The sequence below is a fragment of the Corapipo altera genome, unplaced genomic scaffold (genome assembly GCF_003945725.1).
Source record: "Corapipo altera isolate COAL_440 unplaced genomic scaffold, ASM394572v1 2b, whole genome shotgun sequence".
Classification (NCBI taxonomy): Eukaryota; Metazoa; Chordata; class Aves; order Passeriformes; family Pipridae; genus Corapipo; species Corapipo altera.
This window is the reverse complement of record NW_020884874.1, coordinates 9,670,780-9,686,321: the sequence shown is the minus strand read 5'-3', so window position 1 is coordinate 9,686,321 and position 15,542 is coordinate 9,670,780. Positions and strand designations below refer to the sequence as shown.

At 42.1% G+C, this 15,542-nt stretch overlaps 2 protein-coding genes across 3 annotated transcripts in view; one reads left to right on the top strand and one right to left on the bottom strand.

The window, feature by feature from the left end:
- REV3L (REV3 like, DNA directed polymerase zeta catalytic subunit) overlaps window positions 1-1,435 on the top strand; it is a 126,661-nt gene extending 125,226 nt beyond the window's left edge. The window contains exon 32 of one of the 2 annotated variants that reach the window (XM_027632941.1): window positions 270-1,435. In XM_027632941.1, coding sequence (XP_027488742.1) covers window positions 270-410 — 141 coding nt within the window. In that variant the 3' untranslated portion in view covers window positions 411-1,435. The remainder of the gene's footprint in view (window positions 1-269) is intronic. The other variant, XM_027632947.1, reaches the window with a different exon arrangement.
- Window positions 1,436-5,268: 3,833 nt separating this feature from the next.
- On the bottom strand, window positions 5,269-13,214 carry MFSD4B (major facilitator superfamily domain containing 4B). The gene is made up of 4 exons (XM_027632968.1): window positions 13,010-13,214; window positions 12,734-12,902; window positions 9,829-9,945; window positions 5,269-7,307 (listed from the first exon to the last, which is right to left on the bottom strand). The coding sequence occupies exons 1-4, from the start codon at window positions 13,172-13,174 to the stop codon at window positions 6,055-6,057; spliced, it is 1,704 nt and encodes a 567-aa protein (XP_027488769.1). The 5' UTR covers window positions 13,175-13,214; the 3' UTR covers window positions 5,269-6,054.
- Between the last annotated feature and the right edge of the window lie 2,328 nt (window positions 13,215-15,542).

Sequence of the window (15,542 nt, the reverse complement as noted above, 5' to 3'; positions counted from 1 at the left end):
CTATACAGTCCTGCTGTTGTTCTCTGCCCAGTTTAGAGTGGGTGCCTGCCAGCCACCCCACCCACGGCCAAATGAGCCAGCTGGCAGTGACGGGAGGGGCTGCAGCAGAGAAGGGAGCCCCTTCTGGATCCCTCTGTGTTGGGGAAAAGCTCAGTGCAGCAGGGCTGTGCCTGTCCTGGTGATAGTCTTGACTTAGTAGTCCCAAGTGGTTTATGCCTTGCTTGTGTCACTGAAAATAATCTGGTTTGCTTTTTTTACATGTAATGTAGATATGCAAGAACTGTACAGGCTGCTCTGATCGACAGATCCAGTGCATCTCCCTCAACTGCCCAATACTTTTCAAGCTCTCCAGAGTAAGCAGAGAACTGTCAAAGGCACCGTATCTTCGCCAGCTACTTGACCAGTTTTAAATGATCTGTGTTACAGGATTCCAGGTGCTATTTTTTTTTCTTCAGTGTTTACCACACTAAGACTATTGTGCATGGTGCTTTTTTCAATTCTCATCTAGTCCAGGATTTCCATTTTACCTGTTGGGTTTATTATCTGAAGAATAATGAACGCTTATCATAACTAAATTAAAAAAAACCAAACCCAACCCATTTGTTGATCTATGAATAGCTCACTTTTTAAGATGTACAAATTTCTTCTTCCTTTCATGTTTCTAACATACTGTTTTATAATGCTGATGTTGAAATAGCTCTGTGTACCATCTTGTAAATCCATTTCAAAGTAGAAGTCAAGTTTACTTCCTGGAGGAACGAGCACTGAAAACCTCTTGAAATGATAAAACCATTTGTGTGTGTTTTTGAACTGTCAGTATCAAGACGTGTTACTTATATATTATCCATTCACTTTATAATTTTGTCTGCGAAATATTTTGTAAATACACTTTTTTACTTTTCAAACAACTGAGTAAAATAATGTGCAATGACTTTTATACAGATAATTTTAAAGTTGGTTGGTATATCTCCTCCTAAGTTTTGCTTGATTCCAAGTAGATTATTATTTGATCAAACTGTGCAAGCAGTAGTATCATGTGTAGCATTTTGAAACATCATTTTCTAAAAATTGCTGTCTTGCTTTAGCTATTAATGGGGCATTGTGAGGAACTGTGCAAAGACATTTTTGTTACAAACCTGTGGGACTGTTGCAATACTTTAAATATAAAATTTTATTCCATTTTTGCTTGTTTTGTATAGACATTTCTATTGCTTCTAAATATGCTTAAAATATTTTCTTTCCTTACATACTGTACAGTTAAATCTTATTTGCCACCATCTTGACAAAATGTGTATTTAGAATATTTGTATAACTGTATAAAATGGAAAAGGAATTATGTGGTCAGTGCATTGTTTTCTAAACTGGAAATCATTTTGTTTTAGAAGTTAATAATGGAAACCATATTAAAATTGAATAAAACAATATGGTAAAAAATTATTACTTTTTTTTTTAATATTTACCCTCAGTTGCAGACACCTTTGTTTCCCTTGTCTGGCACACACAGTAATATGAAAAAGACTGCTCAAATAAGAGTTAAGAATCCAGCTTAAACTTCAGGATCTAAAACCTCAGTAGCAATTCTTAGAGGTCTTCCCCAAACCAGAAGACAAATATTTCCAGTTTTGCATTAGTCAGAACAGGACTAAGTTTTAAATTTAGAGTCCAGAGTAGCTTTGAAAAATAGACCAAAACTTTATTTACATCAAGGAACCTGAGTGCCTTCTCCAGATAGGAATTTAATACAGTCAAGACACAAGTCAGTCTACTAAATTTCACATTACACAATATGATGTAAAGCCCACACCAAGCAGAATAAAAACAAATATATAATGGAACATCCACAGATTGCAATGTACTTGTATGCAAAGTAGATAAAAAAATAAACCATAAAGGCATAAAACTTTGCCTGCTCCTTGCATTCAAGCATTGGTCATGTACAGAATAAAAGTGCAAATGCGAGGAGTGTGAGTGCTTGCAGTACATTCCAGTACGTGGCAGTGCTATGGAGATAAAGTATTAAATAACACTTAACTGCAAGAGGTTACCTTTCACACTGTAGCAGAGTGCTCATCTTCAACCCATTCCTGGTTTTATGAACAAAAATAGGATTCTTATCGAATTCAGATATCTAATCCTTGGATCACAGCTCTTGTCCTCAACAGAGAGATTACTTTTCTAGCATAAGCAGGGTGATAGTAACATAATACAGTTTGTTTCAAGTAGTTTCAACCCCTAACATGTAAGTACTGAAACTTTCTGGAGGACCTGTCACTTAAAAGGCACTGTAAATAGATCCACACTGTAAACAGACTCTCGCTAACTATAGGCCAGGAAGCAACTTACTTGGAAAGGATATTTAAACATGTGAAAACTAACACTCACTGTCTAAAAACAACCCTTGAGGAACACCAAAATCTAAGAACAGGGAAAGCTAAGCCTTGAACATCAAGGGTGCCTAGAATTGTTGTGAGCTGGACTCATTATTGGAAATGTCCTAGGACTTGTTTTAAACTTAAATTGCTTCAAACATTTAATTTTCATTCAAGGACAGTCCCTGCAATTAAAAGCAGGTTGGTTAGGGGATTAGGAGAACACTTTCTGTCAGTACATCCCAGTTCAAGTTTGAGACCAGAATTAAGACCTTGAATGCTCCAAGTCCTGGCTAAGATGACTCTAAAATTATATGTCATTCAGACAAAGGTCTCCAGGCATCAGCAGGACATGATTCTACATGGTACCATTCAAGATAATTCTGCAAGTTCCACTTACAGCCACTACTTTTTGGATCCTCTATTTTTGGGAAAAGGCTGCTCTTACCTTGACATTCCACCAGCCTGTTGCTCTATTCCTGCTACACAAGCCTCCTGCTTTTTAAGGGGGAAATGGGAATGAATTCAAGTTACACAGGAATTAATACAGGCAGTTAAAAAAAATAAATCTTTGTTTTGCGCAATATTTCTACATTTGTTGGGAAGACATTGGTCATATACACAAGTAAGTGTGTGTATATACGTAGTAGATAAGCTTCAAAGAGGTTACAGGTTATTTCCCAATGCAGTTTTGATTTAATTTTCTGGGATTTTTAGTACTCAATTATGCAAGACATGTAAACTATCCCTGAGAACAAACTTACATATGGAAATTTGTCAAAAATTAATGTATGAACTGAGGATATTTAAAATCTTCCTGGTTGCCTGGTGTATTTCTTTAAACAATTTTCTTCTGTCAACAAGATCTCAGGTATTGGGAAACTCTGTTACACTGATGTCAATGCAGGTGAAGCCCATGGATTGCGGCTGCAGTGGGGAGCTACCACAGAAAAGTTTCCATATCTTTCATTGTGTGTCCTGCACTTTCTCCCCATCCACCAGTGGGATCTGTCCTCCCTGTCAGCAAACACCGCCTGCTTTCCACACACAGCAGTTCCTGCCATGTGCAGGAGGAAAAATAGGAAAAGAAAAAATGATGAAATGCACGTTGGAGCTGCACTCGTTCCACGTGTGCCTACCGTGCCATTTGTTACCAGGGCAAACCAGCTGAGGACACAAGGCCACACTGACTTGCTCCTGTCACCTGTACCTAGGACAGGACTTGGCCTGATATTTAAAAGCGTTTACCATCATCGTAAGCAAAGAGAGAAATCTTGTGCCACAAGTGAAACAAGGCCTCATTTTTAAGTGCAGGTTTATGCATTGCACTGGAAAAATTGCCACAGAAGGAATCTGGCAAAACCACAATGGCATTTAAGTACCGATGGTAGAGGGAGGGAGACACCCTGCAACATGGCAAGATGCAAACAAAAATAAAAAATAGGCATTTTCACTGCACATTGATTCCAGCTGCTCACTAACTTCTCAGAGGAAAGGAAAAAGCCATGCAATTCTAGGTTGCACATTTGGAGGACGAGAGAGAGAACAAAAACAGACCTGAAATACAGGGAACATCTAAGGTTCTGTGCTATCATGGAATCATAGAATCAGCCGAGTTGGAAAAGACCTGCGAGATCATCCAGTCCAACCCTGGATCCACTACCGCAGTGGTTACTAGATCATGGCACTAAGTGCCACATCCAGTCTCATCTTAAAAACCTCCAGGGACAGTGAATCCACCACCTCCCTGGGCAGCCCATTCCAATGTCTGATTACCCTCTCTGTAAAGAATTTCTTCCTAATATCCAATGTAAAACTCCTGTGGCACAGCTTAAGATTGTGCCTCCTTGTCCTACAGTTGGTTGCCTGGGAGAAGAGACCGACACCCACCTCACTACAACCTCCTTTCAGGGAGTTGTAGACAGTGATGAGGTCTCCCCTGAGCCACCTCTTCTCCAGGCTCAACAACCCCAGCTCCTTCAGCCTCTCCTCATAGGACCTGTACTCGAGTCCCTTCCCCAGCCTCACTGCTCTTTTCTGGACCTGCTCCAGCACCTCAATATCCTTCCTGAACCGAGGGGCCCAGAACTGGACAAAGTACTCCAGGTATGGTCTCACCAGCACTGAGTACAGGGGAAGAATCACTTCCCTGATCCTGCTGGCCACACTGTTCCTGATCCAGCCCAGGATGTCATTGGCCTTGTTGGTCACCTAGGCACCTATGTTACACCTAGAGCTCTTTTGTTAGTAAATGAAACCCCTTAGCAAAAAAAATACTAGTAAAAGTGCATAGTTTAAGAAAACCAAACATGAGCACATTCTGATCACACATCCTTAAAAAATACAACACTGGACAGTAATCTTGGCATCTATCAACTTGAAACTCCAAATTTGTTGAGAGGCAGGTTTTACCATTGGCTACTATTCCTTTTTTTTCCCCCCCCTCTTACAAGGGCTCACTGCTATGACTGCTCCTGCCCAGGGCTTCCTGCTTAGCAGCAATGAACCTACACGTATAAGCCACAGCTTCTCTGCTAATATCATCCCCCACAGAAACCCAAATGGCACCAGTCCAGCTGGCCAGGGGCAAGTAGTCATACAGTACAACCGGAAAGGTTTGTCTCATTGATAATTCCCTCTCCTTCTAAAATTTTCATTTTAACACATTACTTCATGAAGTAATGTGTTAAATTAATATTAAGTAATCTCTTTTAGCTGAAGGGAGCCAACAAGAAAGACGGAGAGGGACTTTTTACAAGGGCATGTAGTGACAGGACAAGGGAGAATGGATTCAAACTAAAAGAAAGTAGGTTTAGATTAGATTTTAGGAAAAAAATTCTTTGTTGTGAGGGTGTTGAGGCACTGGAGCAGGTTGCCCAGAGAAGTGTTCAAGGCCAGGCTAGATGGAGCTCTGAGCAAGCTGATCTAGTGGAAGGTTGGAACTAAGTGATCTTTAAGGTCCCTTCCAACACAAACCATTCTATGATTCTATGATAATTTTATCATCTTCTACATATATTTGTTGATTTCAGTGGTAGTGCCGTAATTAAAATCACAAATATTTTAGATTATTTAGATTTGTCATCACTGTTCAATAAGTCAGAGTTGTGCATTAGAGCAGATTAACAATGACCCATTTTGTGCCTCTTCCCATAAACTGCTTTGAAGTGACCCAAAGGCATGGTTCCACTCCCAAGAAATAATTTCCAGTTTTTTCTCATCTTAGCGATAGAACCAGGAATCTATATATTTTGCCAAAAGGTTATTCAATTTACAGCTGCTGGGCATCACCTGAAATTTTAACTGATTTCCTGATCACACACAACTTTCAAATGCAATAAAAATATTCCTCTTTCACAAGGTAAGAAAGTTCAGCGTCACAAGTATCAGTTCTCTCTCCTCTCTCATGAAAACATTTTGTGACAAAGCACCTTGGACCTGCACTGTTCACCAGTCCCAAAAAACTGAGTAGTCTGAGCAGTCCCCTTCTTTCCCAGTTATCATAGCATATCATACTTGGACACATGCCTCACACTTAGAAAACATCTCTTAACATTTTAACAGTTTTGGCATAGCCTACACATTTATCATGGTACCCCATTCACATCATTGAGGACCTGCCCACTCTGAAACACGTTGCTGCAGGCCGAATTTCCATTTTAAAAAAAGAAAGTCAGCTTTGACTTTAATCACTCTTCTCCCAGTCAACATTCCCGTTTTGTCTCCCAGGGGAGCCACCAGCAACCACTGGAGAATCACCTGATACATTGTCCAGAGGGGGCTGGAGAGTGACTTGGGCTGGAGAGTCCCCTGGTATCTTCTGGGAGGTGTCTATCAGAGAGTTTTTGAGCTTGTCATTCATTTCTATTACCTCAAAGTCCGCTTCGTTCCACTCTCTCACATCCTCGTCATCATCCTCATCCTCTTCATCCTCAGTAAGCCTTGAGTTTGACAACAAAGCTTTCCGGGTCTCACTGTCACTCACTTCTTTCAAGTCATTCTCACGGGGAGAGGTGGCCAATTTGTACATCACTGGGAAGAGTACAACTGTCATTACAGAAGACACGAAGGCAGTGTACATAACCACAGGAACGTGGTGAAACCTGCCTTGGAGATACCCCACCACAGCAGGAATGCACATCTCACCCAGCGCAGCACCGACCACAAACAGAGAAGCCGATTTTCCTTCCACGACCGTGTACTGTTCTATCCAGGAAATGCCACTGGGGAAGACAGAAGCCATTGATGCTCCATACACGGCAGTTCCCCCCCACAGGGAGGCTCGGTAATGTGCAAAGAAGGCCAAGGCTGAAGAGGAGACAGCAGATGCTGCAAGACTGAGTGTGATCATGGTGCCAGGGTACAAGAAAGCAGCACCAAATATTGCCAGTCCTCTGCAAGCAGCAAACGTACCCCAGAAGACAGAATTCAAAGCAGCTGCTTCACTTTCTTTCATCTCAGCAAAGACCACTGCATAAGTAAATACATAAGAACCATAAGTGACCTCTGCTCCCACATAGAAAAGAAAGAATGTGAACAGGAGACCAATTAGAGCATAGTGGTATTTGGCAAGCTTGTCCTTCTCCAGAGAAGTCTTTGATTTGTCTCGAGCTGAGCTGCCCTTTGAATACAAAACAAAAAGGAAGAGGGAAACTAAGAGAAGATAGGTCCCTATGACAACATAGGACCACAAAAAGTCTTCCTCAGGATGGTCCTGCAGTGCTGGTGTAGTTGATGCAGCTGATGCTGTTGGCACAGACTTCAGGACAGATTGGTTTGTCTTTTCAACCACTGGAAGTTCTTTAGATTCGGAACCTCCCAAGGCCATTTTAGCCAGGATTGGAGCCACAAATGCACCGACAGCAAAACTGAAGTGTAAGGCCTGCATGTGTGGCCCAGCCTCTGCTCCCCAGGTATTCAGTGCCAGTACATTGCCACCTGCAGATTGGAGAGAGGAGGATTCAGTCATTTTAGTCTGAGACCAGATACTGTTTTAAAGACCAAAAAAAAAAAAAACAAAACAAACCATAACCTATATTACTAATTCAATGTGCAACAATGCCAGATTTAGCAAATACAATGTGCAAAACAGTAGTTAACTGAAATTCTGCCTTAAATCCATGTGATTAATTGAGCTTTAGGAGGGTATTCACAGTAGTCAAAACTAAGAGCCACGCAGTGGCTTAATCCAGCAACAGTGGACAGCCACAATTGTGCCAGGGGAGGTTTAGGTTGGATATTAGGAAAAATTTCTTCACAGAAAGGGTTGTCAAGCATTGGAACAAGCTGCCCAGGGAAGTAGTTGAGTCACCATCTCTGGAGGTATTTAAAAGACAGGTAGATGTGGCATTAGGGACATGGTTTAGTGGTAGACTCAGCAGTGCTGGCTTAACAGTTGGATTTGATGACCTTAAAGGTCTTTTTCAATCTAAACAACTGATTCTGTGTACCTAATTACCCTACTTGACAATATGCAGCATTTTTCAGCCTTTTTTAAAAGAACAAATTTAACTGCTGCTCATTTCTTTAAGTATTAAAAGCAACAATGCACAACACTAAGAATCAGATGTCCCATTAAACAACATCCCAGGAAACAACATCAATCACTTGCTTCTGATGGGCTGGAACTACCTCAACTGCGTTAAAAGGACTTTCCAGAAGCAGAAAAGTTCACATCAATACCGCTGCAAAGATCAAACTACAATACCTTCAGATCAACAATAATGCTAGAAAACACGATCCCAGAGAGATGTTTTAAAGTAGTCCCTCAGACAAATGCAGGAAAACAAGAACAGTAATCAAATTCCTGTATTGCAGTACAGCAGCCCTTATCACTCAGCATGAACACTCTTCCATATTAATTCAGTTACGCTTTACTGCCTTGCTCTTACTTTCTTCTGCTACTCCTGATCAGGTTGAGAGGTCTCCCTGCCTCTCAGATCTGACTTCCAAGCAGTACATCCACCCACTGAAGGTATTTTTACCATTATCCAATAAGATTTTCCCATCTGAAGAATTTTTCAACCAAGTGCCGTGTATAATGATCCTACCAGAGACAGCAAATGCACCTTGGCACTTGGGTTATTTACCATGGCCTGTGCCACACAAAACCATCTTTTCACTACTGGATCCCTGTGTCATGCTCTTTTAAATCTTACCAGAGCTCCCTCAAACCCCACAGAATTATGGCAGATGGTTCACATGTTCCTCTGTGTGGCCAACCAGGCGAGCCACAACAACCAGGCCCTGGCTGGGATGCTTCCAGAGCTGTTTGGACAGCTAGGTTAATACATGAGCCAGCTCTTTCTTCCTCAGAAATAAAGGCTTCCCTGAAGCTGGTCAACTGGATCCCGAAGTACCTTGCTGGCTAGTAAGCATCCCCAGGCTCCCAGCACGTCGCTGGGACATCACTGGAGAGGTCCCGGGTGAGCGGCCACCTGTTGCAGCTGCACCACCATGTTCTACAGCAATGCCAGAACACTCCACTGCTGATGTATTTGTAGTCATTTCCTAATCTCCACATGCAAGTATGACGGCATTTCCCAGACATCTCTAAGTGTGCTCAGGTCTCTTGCCATGTCCTTGCCTCCTGATGAAAACTGCCTGCTAAAGCCAGCCATCCCTAACTCGTCCTTTCTAAGCTGTGCCTAATGAACTTATTTCTGTGGGAGTTTATTTTTTGTACCTTCAGTATGACTGACCTTTCTAACCACACCTGTAGACATTTGCTCTGCAACTTCACTGGTACATCTTAGAATCGTAGAATCATTTAGCGTGGAAAAGATCTCTGAGATCATCTCCCTCCAATAAGGAGCCTATAACAAAACTGGTTTTGAACAGTTTTCCAGCAAAAGTGTCATTGTTTTTTGGTTTTCTTTCCAGGCCATTTGCAGGATGCACATGCCACAGACTTACAATTTGGGGGACAGAGCATATCTGTATTCCCAGCCACCTAAGCTAAGCCGGTCAAGGGTGGAAAATATTCCTTGATTCAGGGAGATAGGTGCCGTGGTGCTGTGAGCTATGGCAGTAAATGCCTGCTGTGAATTCCCAAATTCTGCCTAGCCGGCTTTAGGTGGGAAACATTCCAACACAACAACTGTGAGAACCTCTCTCTCAAAGACGAGAGTTTGCTCAGGATTAACTCAGCTCCAGCTAATGTTAATGAACTGTATCCTGACTGGCTCCTGTAATTTAAAGAAAACACTGCTTAAAGAGCACAGGACACTTCCTTTACACCTGTAATGTTCCACTGAAATGCACACTGGTCACCCCACACCCCTTAAAGGAAGGCCTGTCACAGACACACAAACACTGGAAGCCTCAGGACCAGATTAATCCAAGAATCCCAGCCAGGTAAAACAGCTCCTCCCTTTTAATTCAAGATGTGTCACAAGAAAAAACAGCAATCATTTTGGTATGCCTGAAGTTTCCAATTATTTTGGTGAAGGAACCTTACCTGTGTCCAGAATTCCCATGGAGCCTCCAATAACTGACATCAAGGCAGTTAACAGCAGGGAGTCCTTACACCAGGGTATCCCATAAAGACCAACCGTTGTTGCAACCATGGATAATGCTGGAAAGGTTAAAAAAACAAAACAAAACCGTCACGTACTGCGGTTTCCATTTAAACTACACAGAAGACCAAGAAAAACAAATACATTCATAGTTATCAAAGTTACAGATAATCCTAATAAGTGATGCAACGTAAATACCTCAATCCATGGTTTGAGCAGTAACAGATAGAAGGTTCAACAGATCATTTTTCGTTTGGAAAAAAAAGAATTTTATCAGGATATAAACACTTGTGTGACAAACCTGCTAAAGCTAAGGGAGTAGCAGCTGCTACTAAGAAGCTGCTAGGACACTAAGAAGTCTTCTGCAAACTTCTGATCTAGAAATGTTACTTCACCATGAAACCAGTATCAAGTTTGCCCTCTGAGAACTGCACAGCATTTTATTTGGCTCCATTTTAAAAGGACACAAATCAATAAACTCTTAAAAACCTTTAAAGTAACTGCACCTTGGCCACCAAGAGACCTCTGTATATGCTGACTTTCATTTATATCCTGCTCCCACATGAGGAATATATTCCAAGGGATTTCTGGAGTTTTAAGAGACAGGGTTACAAAATTTCTTGTCACAAATTTAGCAGCAATTCACTAACCGTGTTAGTTTTGCCATTACTGACTACACTTAGAACATGCCTTTCCAAAAAAATATTTTTTAGTAGATGAAAATTATTTTTATTACCATTTGGGAGGAAATTCAGCAGTTAAGTTCTATGCTTGTAATTACCTGCATAATAAAATAATCTGCAATTAATATCTTGAATATACAGTATTATGTTTTTAGAAGGCTTGTATCATTTCAGATGTCTCTCTTATTTTTCAAATCAATGTCTGATCATAGATGCGGCAGATATTAAAAAGATTGATGGGGACTGATATAATTAAGAACTTAGGTTAATTCCAAACAAAAACAACAACAGTGGAAAAAATAAATACCCAGAACCCTGAAGTCCTATCAAGATACTTGGAATATATGCCTCCAAACATTTTTGAAGGCATGCATGCTGAGCTGCATGAAGAAAATGCTAGAGATGGGGTGTATCAAGTACAGCTTCTCAGGTGCCCCACTCAGAGCTGAAAACTAACTTCTCAGCAGGTGCTCATTTGCCCATTTCAGCTTCACACCTGAAGATTGGCACTTAAAAGCAACCCTGACAAAGATAGATTATGTCTTCAATTTTTTCTCAGTACAGTAGCAGGGTTCCAGCAGTTGAAAGGTAGGAGGTAAAACTACACAAGCCAAAATCTCTTACAGGCAGCCCTCATATGACAAAAATTGAGAGGAGGGTCGGTAGTTCTAATTGTGGTCTTACCATAGCACTACCAGATTGGAAAGGATTAGATCAATCATTTTCCAAGCATTGTTGATGGAAAGCTATCCTGCATGATACCTCAGAAAAAGAAGTAAATACTAAACTATTTCAAGTTAACATGCACTTCCACAGGTGTACTGATTCCATTATGGAAGATAAAGTCTTAAATGCGAGACACAGACAACTTTGACCTTGTCAGATGCACAAAGAGGAGGCTAAAGGAAACCCACTTTGCAGGTGTTCTAGAGAAGACAGGAAAAGGACAGGGAGAAGACTGAATATAGGCATCTTAGAACAAAAGCAAATAAGAACTGACCCATGAAAATGAAGACAAGAGGGGAGAATGACATTATATGATATGACTGCTCCTTGTAGGAGACAGGCACACGGGGATACGAAAAGACTTTGTTCAAACATTTAGCGATGGAAAAAGGGATCTTTTCATATTCTCTGAACTGACCCTGTGATTACAACATAGCCCTGAATTTCCCTGAATAAAGAAGAAAAGAGCGAGCCCTGGTATATGATTTAATCCCTAACTTACAGCATCAAGGCACACACTGACACTACTGGACTTGAAAGAAAAAAAAGGCAGAGCTTCCACTGTTTTAGGTGCGCTCTGAGAATCTCTACTGGAATGTGACACTAACACAACTCTAAAAGGAGCCCCTCATTTCTGGGTGCTGAGTGTGGCTCTTGGCACCCTGACGGCTGAGCAGCCCTGGTCTGCCAGGACAAGGCCAGTCCAAGGCAAGTTTCCACATGTCCAGAAAACTGTTAAGATCATCAGCTGCAGTTCCTACAGTTTAAATGTTTCCACCATCACAGATAGTATTTAATGTTTTCCATTTTAAATAAGTTCTAATTTGGCTAAGGCACTCCAGTCAAAATGTCCAGACTTCTGTCCACATGAAGATGATCATGTCTGATGAGTGTTAAGTAAGGGAAGGGTTTTAGAAAACTCTCCCCACAGAAACGTGCCTCAGCGTGACTGCTGGGGGTTTCTGCTGTGTGCATGACAGCCAAAACACAGCTTCCTGTTTTGCTTGTGGGTTTCATGGAGTGGCACTGTATGTTCCAACAGGATCTACGCTAGGCACATTAATACAAACTAAGAAAAGTCCAGCCATACTTTCTCAGCCCAAACAGATCTTGTCAGTTCAATTCCAGCTACCACTGCTGATGTGCCCAGCGGGCCCAGCCTGTTAGCAGTGACACTGAAATGCCCGAGCACACGTAGTGTCAGGAATCCAACAGGGTTGGAATATGGCGACAGCGAGCAGCACCAAGTGCCACGGGGATTTACGGGGAGCTGCAGCACCATGTGCCACGGGCGCCCCTTCCCTCGACTCGGCACCGCTACATAAAGGCGACACCTCTCCCCCTCGGGCTGCGCACGCTGAGGAGAAGGCCAAGTTGCCCTGAACAGTCTGGGACGGGATTTTCCTGGTGGCCTTGGGGCCGACGGGGCAGCACTCACCAAGCAGGAGACTGGCGTTCATGCAGTCGAAGAGCACCCCGCCGATCACAGACCCGCCCAGGTATCCTAGGGACCGGCCCACGAAGATGTAGTAGATGTCGCTGACGTTCTTGCCGACGTTGGCGGCCAGGTTGGGGAAGGTGGGACCCAGCACCGCGATGCTCATCCCCTGCAGGGCAGATGCGGGGTCACCTCGCCCGACCCTTCCCCCGGCCGGGCCGGAAAGGGGCCGTACTGCCCCCCGTTCTCCCCATTCCCGTGGACGGACTCACTCACCAACCCCAGGAACGCCGCGCACAGCGCCCCGGTGATGCACCAGCGCAGGGCGGCTCCGGCCCCGCCGCAGCGCCCGCCGTCCGCCGGCCCTGCCGCCTCCTCTTCCTCCGCCGGCTCCCCCGGGCCCGAGAACCGGACGTACCTCTCCCGCTCCGCAGGGGCCATGGCTCCCTGCGCCGGCTCCGAGGGCTGCTCCGGGCCCGGGGAGCGCGGCCGCGGCCCCGCCCCGCGCACGGCGTCGGGAGGAGCGGCCGGAGCGCCGGACTCGGCAGGGGAGGGAGATGGAGGCGCCTCTGCCATCGCCGCTGCCTCCTCCTCGGAACACTGCTCTGCCTCCTCGACCGGCATTCTCAGGGCAGTTCACACTCCACTTTGCACCCTGCGCTCAGCTGCTGTCTTATACCACACCGCTATCACGCTAGGGAGGAGCTCATTAGTTAAATAAGCCCCTATAAACCAGCACTTATTTATTTATTTAATCTGTGTTATCACAGAACTCAACCTTTCAGACAACTGAGCATAAAAGGTCTTTATCTCCTACAGTGACTGTCACGTTATGTTGATAAACCTTCCCAAGACGCAAAGAGCTGCTGGGTCTCCTCAGAACAAGTATTAAAACATTCCTAGTGGTATCATAAAAGTATTATAAAACTCTATAAATTCCTACCACTCACCTGGAGCAGCTCACAGGCTGTGCGACATGTTTTGTTTCATTCTCATTATCTGGAACAGAGGTGCTATTCTTTGTAAGAAAGGCTCTAATCTTCAGCCTACTTGGTATATTTAAACCTCACAAACAACTCAAAGATAATTCCAAACTGGTTTGTTTTGTTTTGCAAGTTGTTCATAACAAATATATACTGGAATATAACAGTGCATGGAGAATGTAGCAACCAATTCCTGTTTCTCCTGGCACTGGCAAGCATGTTGCAAAAGTACACTCCTGTTCCGGGTAGCCTGGGGGAATTTATGCATTAAAAAAATTTAGCTGCTACAAGTAACAATGAGAGATAACATTTAAACCTGGATAGTTCACAGCCGTGTCAATACTTTTGCAAGAGCGCAGTCTGAACTTTGAGCTATCTGCAGAACACTGCTGAGCTTCTGCTCATAGGTCCAGCAGCGGAGACAATTCCAGATAAAACAATTTCAAGTATAAAACATCAGCATTTATTTTCTGAATGTCATATACAAGTCAAACTGCATTTTTAAGTTTTAGTATTTTGCCTTTTTATAAAAACAGCTTCCCAGAAAAGATACAGCAGTATTTGAAATGTATTCCCTAGGCTTGTCCTCACTGTTGTTTTAAACACTTACAAAGAAGCTTTGTACCTCAAGAGTGTACAAATGGAAACAGCACACCCAGGCTCTTACAAAGGTTTTGGGCACCTTTTTCAAATTTTAATTTCAACTACAAGCAGCTTAGAGAATAACCCCAGGTGAAAAGGGGATATTTCCTCCACATCATCAGATACGTTTATTAAAGAAAATTAAATATTTGACCCTACTACAAAGAAAAGGTGAATGAACTCCTGAGATTTACCTAAGTTGTCAATGAGGAAACACTCCATGCTTCATGCTGCCAAGGTAAATCTAAATGAAATTGGTGCAGGCCAGTAAACGATCAAAGGTCCTACTGAATTACATTGGCAGTTCATGAAGCAAAAAAGAGGAAAAAATATTAAAAATTGGAATTCTTTTAAAACACCATTCAAGTTTATTCTACCCATTTCTCTCTCCCTCAATTTTACTTTTGCCTTTTGTGAATGTATCTCTTTCTGTAAGTTTGATATTAAACCCCAGAATGGAAAGAGAAGATAATTTTTTTAGAAAGAAGTAAAGGTTTATAAATAATTAATCTTAAAGTGGATTGTCAGTACAACTAGAATTATATGGGTAGCACCATATATTAATTTAGGATCAAATGGAGACATTTCACTCAGACCACAGTGGTAATAAAAGATGTAAAATCTTTTAGACAGAAGTCTGTACACTAAATTCAATAATCATCATAATATAACAAAATTACTTTTAAAAATTACAAGTTTTACAGGAGAATAAGACTAAAAATTATGCATGCAGTAACAAAGGGGGCACTTAAGAACTACCATCTTTATTCTGAATAATTTGAGGCTGATCAGTTATTTTAGCACCATGAAAAACATTAGACATTCATTTCTTACCCTCTTAACAAAGCAGAACTTGAAAGAATGTAGTTAAGGCTAGCAAAACATATATCCTTTAATATCAAAAACAACATACAAAATAAGATGTCTATAAAGACACTTAAACATATCAGTGTTATCAATATTAGCAAACATTTTGGTATAAAATCACTCTAATCTTAGCATATGCAGTTCCAAAATATTACAATTGTTGACAAAATATATATATTCTAAAGGGCATACCGAACATATGCCAAAGTTTACATGGCTGGAAACTCACTGGCTGGCTGGAACTGTAACGGTGCTGTGCTTGTCAACAGTGAGACACACAATGAAAATAATTACTTTTTTCTCAGCCATCTCTCACA